This window comes from Kogia breviceps, chromosome 3, assembly GCF_026419965.1.
Source record: "Kogia breviceps isolate mKogBre1 chromosome 3, mKogBre1 haplotype 1, whole genome shotgun sequence".
Lineage (NCBI taxonomy): Eukaryota > Metazoa > Chordata > Mammalia > Artiodactyla > Physeteridae > Kogia > Kogia breviceps.
The window spans coordinates 41,495,691-41,514,862 of record NC_081312.1 but is presented as its reverse complement, the minus strand read 5'-3'; the positions used below and the strand labels follow the sequence as shown (position 1 = coordinate 41,514,862).

At 35.7% G+C, this 19,172-nt stretch overlaps 1 protein-coding gene across 1 annotated transcript in view; it reads left to right on the top strand.

Annotated features, from left to right (window-relative positions):
* LRRC9 (leucine rich repeat containing 9) overlaps positions 1-19,172 on the top strand; it is a 97,228-nt gene that overhangs the window by 38,537 nt on the left and 39,519 nt on the right. The window contains exons 16-17 of the mRNA XM_059059636.2: positions 4,653-4,865; positions 9,811-9,930. Of these exons, the coding sequence (XP_058915619.1) occupies positions 4,653-4,865; positions 9,811-9,930 (333 nt within the window). The remainder of the gene's footprint in view (positions 1-4,652; positions 4,866-9,810; positions 9,931-19,172) is intronic.

Here is a 19,172-nt window from a genome sequence, read left to right as displayed (position 1 = left end):
TTTTATCTACATTGAAAATCTACTTTTTTAGATAGAAATCGATCTAAAAATCTATTTTGTGGCGACCTTCATTAATGATCTTAGCTGGATCTTCTGGATAACTTGCTGCAGCTTCTACATCAGTACTTGCTGCTTCACCTTGCACTTCTATGTTATGGAGATGGCTTCTTTCCTTGAACCGCATTGAACCAACTTCTGCTAGTTTCAAACTTTTCTTCTGCAGTTTCCTCACCTCTCTCAGTCTTCATAGAATTGAAGAGAGTTAGGGCCTTGCTCTGGATTAGGCTTTGACTTAAGGGAACGTTGTGGCTGGTTTGAGCTTCTATCCAGAGCACTAAATCTTTTTCCATATCAGTAATAAGACTGTTTCACTTTCTTATCATTCATGTGTTCACTGGAGTGGTACTTTTAATTTTCTTCAAGAACTTTTCCTTTGCATTCACAACTTGGCTAACTATTTGGAGCAGGAGGCCTAGCTTTCAGCTTATCTCAGCATTCAGCCTGCCTTCTTCACTAAACTTAGTCATTTCTAGCTTTTGATTTAAAATGAGAGGTATGTGACTCGTCCTTTCACTTAAACACTTAGAGGCCATTGTAAGCTTACTAACTGGCCTTATTTTAAGACTGTCTTGTCTCAGGTAATAGAGAGGCCCAAAGAGAGGGAGAGAGACAGGGAAATGGCTGGTCAGTGGAGTAGTCAGAACACACACAACATTTATTAAGTTCAGCATCTTATATAAGCATCGTTTGTGGCACCTCAAAACAATTACAATAGTAACATCACAGATCACCATAACAAATATAATAATAATGAAAAAGTTTGAAATATTATGAGAATTACCAAATGTGACACAGAGACATGAAGTGAGCAAAGGCTGTTGCAAAAATAGCACTGATAGACTTGCTTGATGTCTTCAATTTGTAAAAAATGGCAATAAACCAAAACACAATAAAACAAGGTATGCCTATATATAAATATAAAATGATTATTCTTTAAAGGACTTAATTTTCAAAACAAATCATTATGACACCTAAATATTTTATCATGAAAATATATTACATGAATAATATATAACTGTAGTCTCACTGGAAAAGATTCAAACTGTATTGAAGAATACAGAATAAACATGAAAATCTGCTTTCACCTCAATCCCACCACCACTCCCTTTCCTGAAGGCATCCACTGTTAATAGCTTTGTGGGTTTGCTTTCAATCTTTTTTTCTGTGCATTTACACATATAACAACATGTACCATTTTACGTAGTAGAGTCAAGTTCTAAGTATTCTGTAAATTTTTTGCCTTTAACAATATGTTTTGGTCAAATTTCACTTCAGTACACATAGGTCTATACTTCAGTCTTTTGGTGACTTCATACTATTCAGTAATACTCTGATTTATTTGACTGTTCCCCTGTTGATGAAACATAGGTTGTCTCCAATTTTATTACTATTTAAAACAATATTTCAGTGAGTATCATTGCAGATGCATCTTCCATACAAATATGGAAGTTTTTCTGCAGCACATATTTGTAGAAGAATTGGCTAGTCAAAAGGATATATGGATATATGTGTTTTCATTTTTTTTTTTTTTTTTTTTTTTGTGGTATGCGGGCCTCTCACTGTTGTGGCCTCTCCCGTTGCGGAGCACAGGCGCCGGACGCACCGGCTCAGCGGCCATGGCTCACGGGCCCAGCCGCTCCGCGGCATGTGGGATCTAACCGGACCGGGGCACGAACCCGTGTCCCCTGCATCGGCAGGCGGATTCTCAACCACTGCGCCACCAGGGAAGCCCTATGTGTTTTAATTTTGATAGATTTTGCCAGTACTCTTTACAGAAGTTGAACCATTTTATAAATTTCCAACAGTGTGTGACAGTGCTTGTTTCTTTACATCTTTACCAACACAGGTATTATCAATCTTTTTGTTTATATCTGATGGCCAAAGAAAGGATATTTTATCCTTTCATGTGCTTATAGATTATTTATAGTTTTATGAATCACCTGTTATATCCTTTGACCATTTTCTATTGGACTCTATCTTTTTCATATTGATTGGAAAAATCTTTATATGCATTCAGGATATTAATCCTTTATCTTTTATATATATTGCAAATGTTTTCTGTCACTTGTATTTTCATTTTATTTGTAGCAAAAAAAGCATTTGTCATTTTCATTTGTAATTTATAAGTTAACTTTTAAGAGATCAGATCTCTCCATCTTTTACATTATGGATTCTGAATTTTATGTCTCATTTCATAAGGCTTATATAAATATTCTCCTTTATTTTCTTCCAATACTAATATAGGTTGTTCTAAAAATTTTAGCCTTTTTTTTTTTTTTTTTTTTTTGGGCTGTGTCGGGTCTTAGTTGCAGTACACGGGATCTTCGTTGAGGTATGTGGGATCTTTTGTTGCGGCGCACTGGCTTTTCTTTCGTTGAGGTGTCCTGGGTTCTCACTAGTTGTGGCGTGTGGGTTTTCTCTTCTCTAGTTGTGGCGTGCAGGTTTTCCCTTCTCTAGTTGTGGCACACGGGCTCCAGAGTGCATGGGCTCTGTAGTTGTGGCAGGTGGCTCTCTAGTTGAGGCGCCCGGGCTCAGCAGTTGTGGCACATGGGCTTAGCTGGCCCCGCAGCATGTGGGATCTTAGTTCCCCGACCAGGGATCAAACCCACGTCCCCTGCATTGGAAGGTGGATTCTTTACCACTGGACCACCAGGGAAGTACCTAAAACTTTTAGCTTTTTAATTCTATCTAGAAATTGTTTTATTCTGTGTGAGGTAGGGTAGGTCAAATGATTTTATCCTTAAAAATGGACCAAGCATCATCTATTTTACTCTATTTTGAAATATTAGCTATCATTAAAATTATTTTCATATGTAAGTGGTCTATTTATAGATCCTTCTATTTCTGTTCCATTGATCTGTCTAATCTTGGACACCTACCACATTATTTTGGTTATTACAACCTGATGATATGTTTTGATATGTGATAGGGCAAATTCTCTTCTCCTGTCCCCACTTATATATATATATTTTAATTCTTGGCTATTCTTGAACATTTCCTTCAAATAAAATTTAGAAACAGTTTGTTAAGTTCTATTTAAAAGTCCTATTAGGATTTGTTGGTGATTGTATTGAATTTAAATTTAATTTGGGGCGAACTGACTACTTTGTAGTATTGGGCCTCTCATCCATGAACATGTTAAGTTATTCCATTTACTCAAGTCCTCTCCAATATTTTCTTTTATATACATCTTAAACCTTTCTTGTTAAGTATAGTTCTGGGCACTTATATTTTATATTGTTATGAAGCAGATTGTATCAGTCAAATATGCTTTCAGCAAAAGACACAGAAATCCGAACAAACAGAAAGCAGAATAACTGACATAACAAGAAGTAGTGAGGCCAAGTCCCTGGCTGTTGTGACTGACTTCAGTGATGTCGGCAAAGAGCTCCATCATCCTTCTGCTTACCACTTCATGAGCTCTTTTAATCAGAATATTCAGTTCTTTCGTCACCTCTGGGAAGTTTCTTTCTCTTAATTCCTTGATCGTTCCTTCTCTTCCATTCTCTGTTAAGCCCTCTGGAACCTCTGTTTGTTAAACATTGGACATTCTGAACTGATCCTGCATGTATTTTAATTTTTTTTCTCTTGTATTTACATTTCCGTTTTTAAATTCTGTGTTCTGGAAGATGTCTTCAATATTAGCTTCCACTTGCTAATTTGATTTGCTGTCGTATCCATTTGGTTTCTCAGAACGTTTATTGAATAGTTGCTATTTCACTAATTGTTTTCATTTTGACTTCAAAGCATTTACCCTATTATTTTCTATAGCAGCCTATTCTTTTATAGATGCTTTGTTCTCCCAGATTTTAAAAAATTCTCTTATGGGGACTTCCCTGGTAGTCCAGTGAGTAAGACTCCATGCTCCCAACACAGGAGGCCTGGGTTTGATCCCTGGTTGGGGAACTAGATCCCCCATGCATGCTGCAACTGAGAGTTCACGTGCTGCAACTAAAGATCCCACATGCTGCAATGAAGATCCCGCATGCTGCAACTAGCACCCGGTGCAGCCAAAATAAATAAATAAATATAAAATGAAAAAGTAAAAAAAAAATTCTCTTAGGGACCATTTTGTTTTTTTCTAGACCCATTTCTGTTTGTTCATGTTGTTTTTGCCCATTTATCCACAGTTCTTATGATAATTATTTAGGTGCCTGATAATTACCTAGAGCATCCTCCTGCTATTTTACTTGTTCACTCTGAACATCAAGTTTCTTGGGATCTGCTCTTTGAAGTGGTTATCTCCTGCACATATTTTGGCTGCAGGTTACATTTCTGCTCCTATTTGTCAGTTCAGTCCCTTCTGATTTATATCTCACAATTTTTAGTCTTTTGTTGGTACCCTCTCCACTGTTATAAAATATTTTAGAATTGTCTTTTGCTAGTTTTACAGAATTTTCAGCAGGAGGACACACCCATTCTTAGCCCACAATTTTATTCTACTCTCATAGATTTCCTAATGTGATACTCATCATAGATATTACTATATAACAGGAAAAAAAAGTTAACTCATCTTTCCTATATAGCCTATTTCTTTTTCAAAATGATAAATACAGCAACCAAATTTTCAACATTTTTGATAATTTTTTTAGGTCAAGGCTCACTCTTTATTTTCTGCATTCAACAATGTTATTCTAGAAGAAAGCAAAAAAAATTCAGAAGGATCAGTATTGTCCCAGGATTTGAAATTTGATGATGAAGTTATAAAAATGGATCCCAGGATCAAGCCCAGACCAAAACTTATTAGCTTGGATGATAAAACAATACTTTCCCTTGCCAAGACTAGTATTTACAGTCATATTGTGGTGAGTACGATGAGGAATAAAATTTGGGGACATGAACCTTGAATTTGGTCAGAATCTATCTAAAGATAGATATCTAAAGATATTAAACCACCTATCTGATGATGCCAGGCAGCATGCTGTCCATGCTGGTCATGCTTAAAAGTGCCCAGCCCTTTTCTTCTACAGATCAGTGTTGTCCACTAATATAATATGAACCACATATGTAATTTTGAATTTTCTATTAGCCACATTTTTAAAGATTTTTAAAATTAAAGGGCAAGATTAATTTTAATAATATATTATAGTTAACTCAATATATCCCAAATATTATCATTTCAACCTACAGGCAATACGAAGATTCATTAACAGATAGTTTCATGCTAAGTCTCTGAAACCTGGAGTATATTTTACACTCACAGCACATCTCAGTTCAGACACAGTTCAAGTGCTCAATAGCCCCATGTGGCTAGTGGCTATCATAGAGGACAGTGGAGGTCTAGAGGTAGCCTTGTAATTTGCAAGGAATTTCATTCCTGAATAACAAATAAACTCTCTTTAACTGTTAAGATAGTAAGTTTCAAAACAGTTTCCAGGACCAATCAACATAGAATACAGGAGTTTTATCTTTACAAAATTAATCAACAGAATTTGAGTAACTTATTGAAGCAACTTACTTTACACTGAGGAAATTCTATTGAGATATTAAGCCTCCCTCTATATCCTGACTCTCAATCTGTCCATTTCAAATCTGCTACCATTCTGTCCAAACTCCCTTTATCTCCGACCTAGACTACTTCCATAGGGCTACTACACAACTCCAGGAGGCACCATGCACATTGTATTCTGTTAATGTGCTCTTTGGATGCCATTCACTATATAACTTGACTATAGCTCAATACAAGTTGTGTGTGTCTGTGTGTTGGGGGGTGGGGAGGTACCGGCCTACTAGAGCTATGCAAAAGAGGCCTTGTCCTGCTTCCGCTTTAAGGCCACAACCCATTCTCCATGTTGAAGCCAGAGGAGTCTTTTCAAAATGCAAGTCTGATTTGTCACCCCTCACTACTCCTATTTGAAATGCTCAAATGATTTTCCATTGTTTTAAAAATAAAATCAGAGGGGCTTCCCTGGTGGTGCAGTGGTTGAGAGTCCACCTGCCAATACAGGGGACACGGATTCGTGCCCCGGTCCGGGAAGATCCCACATGCCACGGAGCAGCTAGGCCCGTCAGCCATGGCCGCTGAGCCTGTGCGTCCGGAGCCTGTGCTCCGCAACGGGAGAGGTCACAACAGTGAGAGGCCCGCGTACCACAAAATAATTTTAGAAAAAAACAAGAAAAAAACCCAGAGTCCTTAATATGGCCTATAAGGTTTTGCATGACCTGGTCCCTGGCCTGTCTTTCCACACTCTTCTCATATTACCCTACCTTTAGCAATCTGTGCTCAGCCTCCTTTTTGTTTCTTTAATGTACCCTGTTTGCAGCCACACAGAGCCTCTGCACTTGTACTGTACTCCTGCACTGTACTCCTGCATGGAATGTTCTCCCCTGACCCCATTTCTCCTAGTTAACTCCCACACATATTTTTTATCTATACTTAAGCATTAAATCCTTCTCTTACCTCTAGGTCTAGATAAGAATCTAAGTAAGATTCCTTTGTCATATGCTTTGTATCCTTCCTAAACTATAAATTCCACAGGGGCAGAGATTATGGCTGTTCTTAGTCATTTATATTCCCAGCATGAGGGCAACAATATAAGATTGTACAGTGTACATTGAACAAAAGGGCCACACCTAAGGGGCAACTTTCAAATAAGAGTAGTATATTTACTACAACAATTTTTTGATGACTGTTGGTAAAATTTCTTTTACTAACAAAATCAGCCTATTGCAACAATTTTCTAAAAGCTGGAAAATAAAGGTGTCTTAAGGATGCCTTTTTCTAATTTACTCATAAACACTGACTGGACTAGCATCAACTCTGTCATTATCTAGCACAATATCTAGTACACATGAGATACTCATTAGTTACTTGTTTTAAAAAAGAATGTCTTGAGTGGTTCTTAACAAGGAAAGTGGGTTGTTTGCTTGAACCTGCAGAAGTAGTAAACAAATTGATATTAACTGATAAATTGATAAGAATACTTAAGAAGACAAACTATTCTTACATGACACTATCCTTCTATGCATGCACTGAAAGCTAAGGTACAGATAAAAATTCAGAAATGATTTTTATCTTGAAAGTCAATTACTTTGCTCCATAGTTAACATTTCTAAATCCATTGTTTATGATGACATTTTTTTCTCAAGTGATTGTGTGAAACAGAAAGAGAAAGCAAAAAAAATTTTTTTAAATAATAAGTGAGGTCAACAGTTTTCAGCCTGCTTCTAAAAATATTTGAAACACTTTTTAAAGTAAGTTCATGGGATTGCTTTGGTAAAACTGTGTTAGCATCATCCACCAAATCTTCAAGTCTAGGAGACTGTCGTTACCTTAGAGGATTATTATTAGAGAGGAAGGAAAACTTCAAAACATGATGGCAATATCACCACCTTTATCATTAAGTGTGCAGTATACTTATTACAGGAGCAATCTGCCAGCTGACAGCATGGAAAAATTGTTTCTGAACTATACTGTCAAGATTTCATATTTGAGTAATGAATTATTGATAATGAAGCTTCTGTAATGAAAGGTTTAATAAATGAATGTGCTCTGAGTGGACTGAGCTTCTAGAACATGTATTCCTATAGATTTAAAGCGATTAAATAAAAGTTAAAAAAAAAACAGCACCAGAAGGTAGGTCTTTTTTATTATCTTTGGTTTGTGATAAGAAACAGAGAGGAGAGTTAAGACTTCAGAATACCTTGGCTAGCTTGTGACCTCCACCTGACTGTATTAATTTGATCAACACGCATAACATAAGAATGGAGGGGCTTTTTCATATTAAATTTGCCTATATTGCTTAAAAGCCAGCAAATTTTCTAGGGCTTCCAGTAAGAATACTAGATATTAGAAGAAGGATATTTAGATATCACACCCTTTGTTCTCCCTTCTTTGTGCTGTTACTGTAAGAGAAACTGAGGGGAGGGTACATGCCTCTTATTTTCTTTTCAGTTATCCCCAATAGGTCGAGTTTTACGAGGACATCTATAAAAATAAATAAAATATGTAGAAATAAAAAACCCAGAGTAACATAATTTTATATTTTCTTACAGCACAATTAAATACTGAAAATTAGAGTTGTGAGTTATGTCTGGCTTTTGCACTGATTTATTCATTTAGCATTTACTGAGGTTTGCTGTATTTTAGGCAATAAAGTTAGTATGGTGGTTCAATGAATAAGTTATTTTCCCTGCCCCAAGGAGATTATTTCAGTGGAGGAGACAGATATGGAAACAAATACAGGAAGTTTGGAGTTGCTGGGAGAGGTCCACAGAAAGAGGTGGGTTTTTTGTGGATTTTTGAAGGATATGAGAGATTTTGTTGTTTTTGTCTTCCAAGCAGAGGAAATACTTTATCTGTAAGCACATGGTTTTGAAAGATCCTGGTGTCTTCAGGGAACACTGAGGAATTAAGTGTGACTAGAACATAAGGTGTGAGACAGTGGAAGTATAGGTGTAGGTTGGAATACAAAGAAGATACATGAGGCTGTGGCTGGAAGAATAAGAGGTTATAGCTACATCAGGATGGATTTCAGAAGGCAAATTTACAAGTTTACATTCTTTTGTTTAGGGAATAGGCTCTCTGTTTTTAAAGACCCTAACTGATAGCTTGTGGTTAGATTTAACTGTGGTCAGACTGGTGGTATAGAAATCCAGTAGAAACTATTGTAGTAGTCCAAAGGACAAATAATAGTCTGAACTAAGGTACTGTAGTGGTGATGGTATGGAGCAGTTGGTTTAAGAAACATTTCTAGAATCAAATGTATATAGAAAAGAGGGGAAATGGATGATCAAAAACATCTGTTAGATAGTGAAACTCTTAATCAGGATTGAAAATATGGACTGCCAAGCAGATAAGAGAAGATGATGAATTCAATTGTGAACATGTTAAGTGTAAGGTATCTGTAGAATCTGTCATATGTGACCTGTAAACTAGTCTGCATAAATTGGCCCTTCTTAATTTTAGCAAAGTTTTGATAACTATTTGACATTCAATTGTTTCTCCCTGCCAGGAATTTAGTTATGTCCACAGTATAATAGGGTATAAGATGGTGGTGGTAAGTGAGGAGGGTTGGGAGGTAGATACCTGATTTTATCATGATACCCATTTGTTGTGAATAGTGTGGTCAATTATATTGACATTTTCTTGTGCCACTATTTATTTTGTAGACTATACATAAATCTTCATTTGATACCATTCACAATGGTATAAAGAGAAAAATTATGTAGACATCAGGGTCTCCCCTAAATATAAAAATATAATAACATTCATTTTTATACAGCCCAGGATCAAATGGGCAGGGAAAATCTGGGCCAAATTCTGATGTAGAAACTGTCTTAGACACTCTCCCAATTCCTTCTTTGATTTGTCTCCCACTTTAACACCCTCAGCCTTTCTTCCTTAGTCCAGTACCCTCATATGGTTTCCTGTAATCAGGGTGTATCCTTGCCATCCTTTCTCTTGAGAGGCAACCTAGCCAATACCCAAAATGTTTAGGGCCTACACTGTTCACTAACCTGAGAAATAGGTCTGCCCTAAAGAATATCACAACAAAATATTTAACCATTTTCTAAAAATAATTTCATGGCGATTATTGATAAACTTAGAGCAAGTGGAAGATCAAATTAATCAAGAACCAGATGCAATGCTGCTATTAGAAACTACACCTTTTAAAATCAGATTATAAAATCAGACTATATTTTCAAAATTATGTTTTTTTCTCATTGGCTCTCTCTTAATGTTATTTAAATAGCTATAATTTGGATATAATCTGTCTTATTTTTTATTTACATTTTATTTTACTTCAGAGTCTGAATCTACATGGAAACAGCTTGAGTAAATTGAGAGATCTCTCCAAGTTAACAGGACTTCGAAAACTTAATATCAGCTTTAATGAATTTACTTGTTTAGATGATGTATACCACCTGGTAAGAACTGTCTTTTTGAAATTATTTAAGTAAAATAAAATTATTAATTTAATGAATAAATTATTTTTGTAATTTAGACCTCATATATACTACATTAACAGCCCAATTCAGGAACAAAACATACATAAACTATATATATAGTATGTTAATTTCTCTAAAATAGGCCTTAGATTTAGATTCTGTTTACAAACCAAATATACACCTGTGGTCACATCTGATTTCTAGCTACTTGAAAATAAATGTAAAGCTACTCCAGACCTGTTTTGAAAATGTCATTTATAAAGCGTCATTTCCAATTTCTTCTGCTCTTTTTTTCTCACTCTTTTTTTCCTCCTTATTGTGAGTCTTTCTTTCTTCTTCACTTTCTAGTTTACTACTTCACAGCTAATGTTGTCAAGTCTTCCTATCTGTTTATTATCCATATGGTTAGTTCTCTTTCTCTCTGCCTTGTCCTTTCTACCTGCATCACACACATAGATCTTGTTTGATTTGTGTTTGCCTTCTTATAAATCAAGGACAAATACAGTAATACACATGTACACCCAGGTATGGATCTTATCTGGCTTTTGTTTTCCCTGTTATATGTCATATAAAAAAAATAATTACATATGGGTTCCAGAACTCCAACCCAGCAACCCCTGTTTCCATAGGTCCCAAGTCACTGACATACCTTTTCAGAATATATCATCATTCTCAGCTCTTGCTCATTCTCTACTCTATCTCCTTGCAGCCATGTCAAGGCCCATGTACTGCTACTTCTGAGACTGTGGTGAGAGTTGCTGCTTTGCTTATTGGCCTTAGATTTTAGTATTAACCCCTCTTCCTTTTTTCTTGTACTAAGCCAAAGTCCCTTTTTTAAAATTGAGGTAACATTGGTTTATGACATCATATAAGTTTATAAAAGTGTGTACAATATTAGATTTCAACTTCTGTATACACTGCAGTGTGCTCACCACCAAAAGTTTAGTTTCTATGTATCACCATACAGTTGACCACCTTTACCCATTTTGCCCTCCCTCCACCCTACTTCCCCTCTGGTAATCACTACTGTGTTCTTTTTATCTATATGTTTGCTTTTATTTGGTTTGGTTTGTTCATTTATTTTGGTTTTTTTTTACTCCACATACAAGTGATATCATACAGTATTTGTCTTTGTCTGACTTATTTCACTTAGCATAATACCCTCCAAGTCCATCCATGTTGTTGCAAATGGCAAGATTTCATCTTTTTTATGTCTGAGTAATATTCCATTGTATATATGTACCACATCTTCTTTATCCATTCATCTGTTGATGGACAATTGGGTGGCTTCCATATCTTGGCAATTGTAAATAATGATGCTATGAACATAGGGGTGCATATTGTGAGTTAGTGTTTTTGTACTCTTCAGATAAATACACAGAAGTAGAAAAGCTGGATCATATGGTGGTTCTATTCTTAATTTTTGAGGACTCTCCATACTGTTTTTCATAGTGGCTGTACCAACTTACATTCTCACCAATAGTGTATGAGGGTTTACTTTTCTCCACATCCTCTTTTTAATTCTTGCCTTTTTGATAATAGCTATTCTAATAGGCATGAGGTGATATTGTGGTTTTGATTTGTGTTCCCCTAATAATTAGTGATGAACATCTTTTCATGCACCTGTTGGCCATCTGTATGTCTTCTTTGGAAAAAGCTCCTGTGCCCATTTTTTAAATTGGGTTGGTTTTTTTGTTGTTGAGTTGAATGAGTTTTTTAATATATTTTGGATATCAGCCCCTTATCAGATATATGATTTGCAAATATCTTCTCCAATTCAGTAGGTTGTCTTTTCATTTTGTTGATGGTTTCCTTTGCTGTACAGAAGCTTTTTAGTTTGGTGTAGTCCCATTTGTTTATTTTTGCTTTTGTTTAGGAGACATATCTAGAAAGACATTGCTAAGACCGACGTAAAAGAGCATACTGCCTATATTTCTTCTAGGAATTTTAATGGTGTTGGGAAACTGGACGGCCACATGCAAAATGGATTAAAGACTTAACTGTAAGGCCAAAGTCCTTTTTAATAGAATTCCCCTTGGGTTTGGTATGCAACTGAGGAAAGAAGGTAGTTTAATAGAGGTCCCAGGACTATATATAAATTTGGGGCATTTTTGTTTAATTTTCTTCTAATGATTTGCTAGCAGTTCCAAAGGTTATAACAGGCATTATAATTTTGCTTAGGCACAGATTTAAAGACTAAACTCTTAAGTCATGCAAGGTGAGTGAGCTTATCCAGCTGCCCAGCATGTATTTGCAATGTAGCTTTGTCGTTCTTTAATACAAAAATTTCTTTCATCATCATAGCCTCACAGCCTGTTTATTGGATGACTATTACCACAGTCATTTTACAGGTAAGGGAACTGGACAAATTTTATGCCCAAGTGGTATTTTAAAATTTTAGAACTAGTAAAGGTAGTTAGATACAGACCCCTCAGACATTAAGAATCCAGTGTATAAACATGTCTTTAAAAATGACTGTAAGGATCTTCGGATGTTCAGAGAGAGGAGATACTGTACATGTAAAATAAAACACAGATACTGAAAACTACATACTACAAACAAGTGGTTCAGTAAATTATTATAAGGTGAACATGCTTGTTAACTAGCATCCAGGTCAAGAAATAAAACTTTGCCACCTACAGCATAAATCCCTTCTATATGCCCCATTCCTTCAAGGAATCATTATCCTGACTGCTAATAGTTATCCTCTCCCTGCTCTTTTTCCCCTATAGTTCCATCACCCAAATGTGTATCCCTAGCACAGAAATTTGGTTTTCCTTTTTTTAATGTACTGTATTTTTTAAGTCTCTTAAGTTTCCCTCTATCCCCTTCTGCTCCCCACTGTTTATCTGTAGAAATACTTGGACCTTCAAAACCAGAGTTTCCCACAGTCCAGACCCCGCCAATTTGCTTACCTATGATACACCCTCCAGATTTTCTACAAATTGGCAACTGGATCTAGAGATTGGATCAGACTCAGGTTCCATTCCTCTGGCGAGACTACAAGGGACACATAATGTCTAGTTGTCTCACTTTTCTGATTCTAGGAGCCATTATTAATGCCTGTATCTATTAATTCATTGGCGATTACAAAATAGCAACATTCTTATTCTAGAATTTCTTTTTCATTTATTAATTGGAACACTTTTAAATAGAGACGTTTCCCCTTATCTATTATTTGGATACCCAGTAGGACCACCCATATAGAAAATGCAGAATAGATGTTAGATTATTTGCCAACTTTTTTTTTTTTTTTTTTTTTTTTTTTTGCGGTATGCGGGCCTCTCACTGTTGTGGCCTCTCCCGTTGCGGAGCACAGGCTCCAGACGCGCAGGCTCAGCAGCCATGGCACACGGCCTAGCCGCCCCGCAGCATGTGGGATCTTCCCGGACCGGGGCACGAACCCGTGTCCCCTGCATCGGCAGGCGGACTCTAAACCACTGCACCACCAGGGAAGCCCAATTTACCAACTTTGAATATAATGAATTAGTTTCTTACAAATTCCCAAAGATAAGCAATACTTTTTTAGTTTTACTATCATTAGGAATGCACGGACTTAAACATATTTGATGATATTCAATTTACTGCAATTACTATCATGATTGAAGCTCAAATTTTCTCATCCTTAGCTAGTGGAAGCATCATAAGGTTAGCTCCTTTTGCCATGACCCTAGCAGTCTGTGATAGCTTCTTTGCCGCCTGGTATGAAAGATGTTCCGTACACATTTTATTCATTTTTCTGTTGCAGACATGGGATTAACTGTTTCTTCAAGGAGCCCTGGTTTCTTTTAGAGAAGTGGTATTTAAGGCCACAATCTGGGTTGGTCATTGTTTCTAGGTCTTTCCATTGGACAGAATTTGTTGTGGGGGAGGGGTGTGTGTGTGTGTGTGTGTGGTATATGTGCAACTAAAACTAACCTCATGAATTTATATTGATACTTCCAATTCGAATTTAAGACTGCAAATCACTTAACTTAACCTTTCTCTGTTACTTACATCTATATCTTTTTTTCCCACACCAATAATCCTGATTCTCAGGGATACAAGGTGATAGAATTAGGATATTTAATAACCACTCATTTGTTTTATCCCCTATTACACACACAACAGTCTCAGAATGAAAGCGCTAATACTCTCATCAACATGTTAATGGAAAGATTTTTTAAAAATTTTTTGTATGTTCTTTTCATTCTCTATTTTTAAAAATAATTAAAATTATCATACTATATCTACTTTGTTAGAGCATGTAGCCCTTACACTCTGTACACTCTCCCTTTTAGTTCATTGGTAATTGTGTATTTAATTCTTATCACCAGTTCTTAGGGTGGTATCAAACATTTTGATTGTCTGAAAAATATTCTATTATAGATTCCTCAGGAAGGGCTTATGGAAACAGTATCCCTTCAGTTACTGAATGTTGATAATAATTTATGTATGTCCTTTATACATGAGAGGCAGTTTTGTTAGATATAAAATCCTTGGCTCACAATTTCTTTTCTTGGGCATCTTAAATGTTATTTCATTTTCTTCTGGCATAAAGTGTTGTGGTAGAAAACTCTGATGAGAATGTATAATTTTTTCCCTTTTAAGTCACAGGCTTGGTTGTTCTGGGTCAATATTTCGGATTCACAGTATGCTTTTCCAAAATGTAGATTAAAATCATTTTTTCTTTTATTTTTTTGAACTGGAGGTATTTAGCAATTTTTCTGTTTCCATTCTTTGGTTCTCTTCTTTAGGAACTCCCATTATCCATATGTTGAATCTTTATCTATCTTCACTATTTGTCACTTTCTCTTGAGTCCTTTTAATCTCTCCATTTAGATTTTATATTGATTTGATTTTTAAATTTTTCATCTTTTTCACCTTCTATTTATCTTAAGGCACTATTTTTTTAACATCTTTATTGGAGTATAACTGTTTTACAATGGTGTGTTACTTGCTGCTTTACAACAAAGTGAATCAGTTATACATATACATATGTTCCCATATCTCTTCCCTCTTGCGTCTCCCTCCCTCCAACCCTCCTTATCCCACCCCTCTAGGTGGTCACAAACCACTGAGCTGATCTCCCTGTGCTATGCGGAAGCTTCCCACTAGCTATCTATTTTACATTTGGTAGTGTATATATGTCCATGCCACTCTCTCACTTTGTCACAGCTTAACCTTCCCCCTCCCCATATCCTCAAGTCCATGCTCTAGTAGGTCTGTGTTTTATTCCCGTCCTACCCCTAGTCTCTTCATGACATTTTTTTTTCTTAGATTCCATATATATGTGTTAGCATACGGTATTTGTTTTTCTCCTTCTGACTTCACTCTGTATGACAGACTCCAGGTCCATCCACCTCACTACAAATAACTCAGTTTCATTTCCTTTATGGCTGAGTAATATTCCATTGTATATATGTGCCACATCTTCTTTATCCATTCATCTGTTGATGGACACTTAGGTTGCTTCCATGTCCTGGCTATTGTAAATAGAGCTGCAATGAACATTTTGGTACATGACTCTTTTTGAATTATGGTTTTCTCAGGGTATATGCCCAGTAGTGGGATTGCAGGGTCATATGGTAGTTCTATTTGTAGTTTTTTAAGGAACCTCCATACTGCTCTCCATAGTGGCTGTATCAATTTACATTCCCACCAGCAGTGCAAGAGGGTTCCGTTTTCTCCACACCCTCTCCAGCATTTATTGTTTGTACATTTTTTGATGATGGTCATTCTGACCAGTGTGAGATGATATCTCATTGTAGTTTTGATTTGCATTTCTCTAATGATTAATGATGTTGAGCATTCTTTCATGTGTTTGTTGGCAATCTGTATATCTTCTTTGGAGAAATGTCTATTTAGTTCTTCTGCCCATTTTTGGATTGGGTTGTTTGTTTTTTGTTATTGAGCTGTATGGGTTGCTTATAAATTTTGGAGATTAATCCTTTGTCAGTTGCTTCATTTGCAAATATTTTCTCCCATTCTGAGGGTTGTCTTTTGGTCTTGTTTATGGTATCCTTTGCTGTGCAAAAGCTTTTAAGTTTCATTAGGTCCCATTTATTTATTTTTGTTTTTATTTCCATTTCTCTAGGAGGTGGGTCAAAAAGGATCTTGCTGTGATTTATGTCATAGAGTGTTCTGCTTATGTTTTCCTCTAAGAGTTTGATAGTGTCTGGCCTTACATGTAGGTCTTTAACCCATTTTGAGTTTATTTTTGTGTATGGTGTTAGGGAGTGTTCTAATTTCATACTTTTACATGTACCTGTCCAGTTTTCCCAGCACCACTTATTGAAGAGGCTGTCTTTTCTCCACTGTGTATTCTTGCCTCCTTTATCAAAGATAAGGTGACCATATGTGTGTGGGTTTATCTCTGGGATTTCTATCCTGTTCCATTGATCTATATTTCTGGTTTTGTGCCAGTACCATACTGTCTTGATTACTGTAGCTTTGTAGTAAGTCTGAAGTCAGGGAGCCTGATTCCTCCAGCTCCATTTTTCATTCTCAAGATTGCTTTGGCTATTTGGGGTCTTTTGTGTTTCCATACAAATTGTGAAATTTTTTGTTCTAGTTCTGTAATTAAGGCATTATTTGTTGTGTTTACTTCTTTTGTCTTTGACTAGTTTAATCTTCATTCCTGAAATGCTTTTATTATTTTATTTAGAATTCTTTCATCTCATTTCTGAGTTTTTCTAATCCAGATTTATGTTGTTATTTTGTATCTTATATCATTCTTAAATCTTTTTGCTTGTGCTGGAATAATAGGTTTATGGTTATGATATGTTTCTTGGGCATATATTTTTGGTATACTTTTAGTGCCAGCAGCAATATAGCAATATTTCTCTCTCTCTCTCTCTCTCTCTCTCAAACACACACACACACACACACACACACACACACACAGCTTTATCTGGGATTTGACCTTAAGACTTTTTTGCTGCTCATTTTCCAGTGAAATTAGTTCTTAACTTTTAAAACAAAAGTGAGGTTTGGGAAAGCTTTTCTAATTTCACAGATCTCCTTCTTCTGCTGTTTATATGTACTGTTTAAAAACTGTAGCACTAACTTTCTGAAATTTCCTGGCTCTATTCTCTTCCTCCACTTCAGTCTGAACTTTCTCTTTTATTTGCCTTTTTTGTCCTTATCCTGTTTAATTTTTATTTAGCCCATCAGTTTCTTCCCCAAGAAAGATTCAGTTCTGTAAGGGAGCCCTGGTGGGGCAGTTTGAAGATTCGTAGGGGCTAGACTGCTCCATCCCCTTCAGACCTTTTTACTCTAGGTCCCATGCACTCACCTGGTGTCAAAGAGGGCAAAACTCCTCCCACTTTCAACTGCTGTATTCAGTTAGCCCTCATACCTTCCACTGAATATTGGTTGGCTATTTGGGGGCTCTCTTATTCTCAGGTCCATCAGATGCTGCCCTGATGCTTCCTTCTTCCTCTCACATAGACCTGGACACCATGTAGGTCTTGTGGTTGTCGGTGGTTTATCCCCACCAACTTCTTTGAGACTTATGGGGCTACCTTGTTATGTAGCTTTGTTATAAATGTTGTCCATAGAATTTTGGTTTTATTTTTAACTCTCTTTTTATGTGGGGATTCAGAGAGATTGAACACCTATGCTGCCTAGCCTCTATATTCTACAGTAATCAACTTTGTATGTGTGTTTAATATTAATTATATTTATCTCAGCATCATAAAAGGCTATGATCTAATTTAATCACTCACCTGTTATTCCTATTGTCTTCTAAGTTTTTAAATTTGCCTCTCACTTTTACTATCATTTTCCTTAAGCATGTCTAACATGGAGAGTTTCCATACCCATCTTGCATGCTAGGCATTAGTTCTACTAGGTTGCAGAAAGTAAACATATTGTTACTATGTGTTCATCACCCTGGCCTTGCCTTGTGAGTCAAAATACCCAACTTGTGACTGTTTATATAATGGAAGACCTGGGCCTCATAAATGGTGGAAATACACTATATAGTTTTTATAGTTTTAAAAAATCTAAATAAGACATCCACATAAGGTAAATTGAAATGGTGTAAGCTGTATGCCTGTCATTCACTCACCTGAACTATCAGAAAAGGAGAGTATCCAAGCAAAAGGAATAGGAACAATTTTTTTTTTTTCTCTGAAAATAGCTACACCATAGTCAGAATTGGCCAAGGAAAGACAAATATGTATGGCTATTTGCAACTTTAATAGATTATGGGCCTAAATTTTTACAGAAATAGTACTTCTGTATTATCTTTTCCAATGAGAAATTTATTTTTAAAGTGTTTCTAATGCCTTGAGACAGCTAATCTACATTTAGAGATTGAACTATTACCCATAAAATATTTTAAAGAGGTCTTGTGGGTTTTAATATTTGTAAGTTGGGCTACATTGTACTGTAACTTACAAAAGATGTAAACTGAAGCAAAAGAAATGTTAAAACACAAAACTCTGCTACAAAACTGAAAATATTCCTTGAATATTTATGGAGTGTATGGAGTCTGTTTTATATTTTGGGAATATAAAAAAGTGAAGATCCCACCCCTGTTTTCAAGGAAAGAGGGCAGTTATCTTTATATGATGCAAGATTCACAAATGCTAGTCTATATGCAAGCGCCAGAATTTGGGACAAGTTTTTAACCACTTTTTGATGAAAAATGGGAGAAGATGGGCCATATAGTAAATTTTTATAAATCTAAATTAATTTAATTTAAAAGAATGTTCTAAGATTATATCCTTAATACTTTTTTACTGCCAAATATCCTTTTGTTCAAGAAATTATAATCACAGTAAATTATAGGATTTTTTTACTATGCTTAGTTATGAGATTAAAAAGTCAGTAACACTATTTGATTTCCAGAAATTTTTTAGATTTTAATGATCTGAACCCTCAACTCGAAACCTGAGTCAATATAATAGACACTATTCCAACAATATGAACTATGCATTATATAGCAGAGACTAACTCTATGTTGAATTCAAACAATTGTTTGTTTTAAACTGTAAAGAAATCAAGTTTATTTTTAATTTATAGTAATATTATTTTTATTTTAAAAAATATGTTGCAAATATTTTCTTCAAGTACTCTTTATCTCTTTCTTGTTCTGGGTCTGAGTTCATATATACTTTAAAAGAAAATTTTGTTTGCAACAAGTAGAAGTAACAAATTAAAGTCTTAAAGACTTCTTCAAATATGTAAAATAAAGATCTGAATATATAAATGGCCAAAGATGAGAAACACAA